A 2,499-nucleotide genomic window follows, 5' to 3' on the forward strand; every position below is an offset into this window, starting at 1 on the left:
TTATTCATTAAATAATTTAAATTAAAAAGTTTTACATAATAAATAAAGTTAAACTCTTATTCTTACGGAAAGAATACTATATCTAGTAATAAATCAATCTTCAAAGGTTTACAAAATATCAAAAAACAGTAATGTCGTTTCTTGTTTAAGTAAATTTCCAATCGGACATACTTCACGCAGGACCAGAAAGAAATTTATTTTATTAAGTAGTTTGCGAAAAAAATTTTTAAACTTATAGCTGTTAAATCTTAATGATTTTTATATTAAATAAGGGTACACACTTCGTCTTACACGAACAATACTTTTTCAAGTTGAAAGTCTCGCGTTTTAAATACTTAAATTCCTATAAAATTAAATGCTTCAAAGGAATTTTCTTTCACACATAGCTGTCACATCTTTGGAACGTTCTGGTCCAAATTTTCTATAGTTTTTGATGTTAAATTTCTATAAAATTTATTTTAAATGATAGTACACTCTTTGCTCTACACGTACAATACTTTTTTAGGCTAGTAGTCTCGCGTTTTAAATACTTAAAATTCCATAAAATGAAATGCTGCAAAGTATATATATTTTACACATAGCTTTCATATTTTTGGAACGTTCTCGTCAATATTTCTTATACTTAAAGTTGTCAAATTTTAGTAAAATTTATTTTATATTAAAGTACACTCTTTGCCCTAAACGTACTATACTTTTTTTTGGCTAGTAGTCTCGCGTTCTAAATACTTAAAATTCCATAAAATGAAATGCTGCTAAGTACATATATTTTACACGTAGCTGTCACCATTTTATTAATGGATATTTACAACAATGTCAGTTAACAAAAGTGGAGGTAAAAGAATGATAGTTATAAGTAAAAATACATTTTTTTTTAATAAGAACTGGAACGGAGAATTGTTATAAAGAAAAATAAGAAACCGAAGTTTCTGTATTATCTGTTTTATTCGTTACAAATATTTGTTCGATTATTATTTCGATATTTATTCGTAGCAATAATAAGTTTATTCTTTTAGCATAGGTATGAAATGATTTTACTGGAACAGAATGTGCATTACTTTCAACAATGATAAATAGACACAGTACGCACGCGCGCGCGGCGTGTTTCTATTATAAATAAGTATTATAATATATAAGTCTATAATAAATACTATACATTTTAATTTTTTTCATTCCAATATTAAATCATTAAACAATCTCATTAAAACAAGAGAAGAAAACAAATTATAAATTCTGTCTTCTCTTTGAGATTTAAAAATATTCATATAACGTAATCTACTGTATTGATCTTACAATTAAATAATATACTCGATTTCTAATAGTAATTCTTATTACATTTTTCCAGCCTTTATATTTGAATAAAATAAATATTAATAATAAATATCACGTTTTGTATCTAATGAATTCTATATTATAATTATTAAAATTTTTCATGTTATTTACATGAAATATATAAGATAGTACAGGTCTCTGCTAATGCAGTTACCTGCATAGTCAATGTAATAATCGATTATTTATGTCATAAGCGCCATCTCGAGTTGTAACCTAACCTACACGTAGTACGCTACTCGTAGTACGCTACACGTAGATGGAGTGGTTATATTAATAATTGTTAACGAATGTTATTTAGAATAAGTTTCATTAATACATATATAGTGATCGATTATAATTATTGTGGAAGTCGTCATGGAGCCCCAAGATATTTATTACAATATTGCTGAATACGTCGAGACGGTAATTGATTGTCGATTAAAATGATTTTACGAGAACATAACATTTCTGATGTTTACGTTACAGGCATCAGGAAATAAAGTGAGTAGACAGACTGTTCTGTGTGGATCACAGAATATAGTGTTACATGGAAAGGTAATAGTGCAATCAGATGCCATAATCAGAGGGGATTTAGCAAATGTAAAGGTTGGTCGGTATTGTATTATTAGCAAGAACGCTGTGATACGACCACCTTTCAAAAAATTTAGTAGAGGGTTTGTACATTATTGTACCTCTCATTCGTCAATGTTATATTAATTATAGATTGTTATATATTTAAAGGATTATCTTTGTTGGATAGGGTAGCCTTCTTTCCGTTAACTATGGGTGATCATGTATTTGTCGGAGAAAGAGCTGTTGTCAATGCTGCTCTTGTCGGTTCATATGTATACATCGGAAAGAATGCAGTAATAGTATGTATTAGATTGATACTTGGTAGAAAGTAATTAAAGTTAGTCGATAACCTTTATATCAATAATTTGTATCGAACAGGGGAGACGTTCAATACTAAAGGATTGTTGTTACATTGAGGATGATGCGGTAGTACCACCAGAAACAATAGTTCCATCTTTTACTAGATTTTCTGGAAGTCCTGCTGTATGTATAGAGGACTTACCTGAATGTACTCTAGATCTAATGTTAGATTTTACTAAGAATTACTATCAACACTTTTTACCAGCACGAATGTAATATATATGTGTATATTATTATTATATATATTCATTAATATAG

The 2,499-nt window shown here is 28.2% G+C and overlaps 1 protein-coding gene across 1 annotated transcript; it reads left to right on the forward strand.

Annotated features, from left to right (window-relative positions):
- Nucleotides 1-1,540: 1,540 nt before the first annotated feature.
- On the forward strand, nucleotides 1,541-2,477 carry LOC106786246 (dynactin subunit 5). Its single transcript, XM_014747407.1, has 4 exons — nucleotides 1,541-1,731; nucleotides 1,795-1,982; nucleotides 2,069-2,180; nucleotides 2,260-2,477. The coding sequence occupies exons 1-4, from the start codon at nucleotides 1,684-1,686 to the stop codon at nucleotides 2,455-2,457; spliced, it is 546 nt and encodes a 181-aa protein (XP_014602893.1). The 5' UTR covers nucleotides 1,541-1,683; the 3' UTR covers nucleotides 2,458-2,477.
- Nucleotides 2,478-2,499: the final 22 nt, after the last annotated feature.

Source organism: Polistes canadensis, unplaced genomic scaffold, assembly GCF_001313835.1.
Source record: "Polistes canadensis isolate GaletaPanama2010 unplaced genomic scaffold, ASM131383v1 scaffold_70, whole genome shotgun sequence".
Taxonomy (NCBI): Eukaryota; Metazoa; Arthropoda; class Insecta; order Hymenoptera; family Vespidae; genus Polistes; species Polistes canadensis.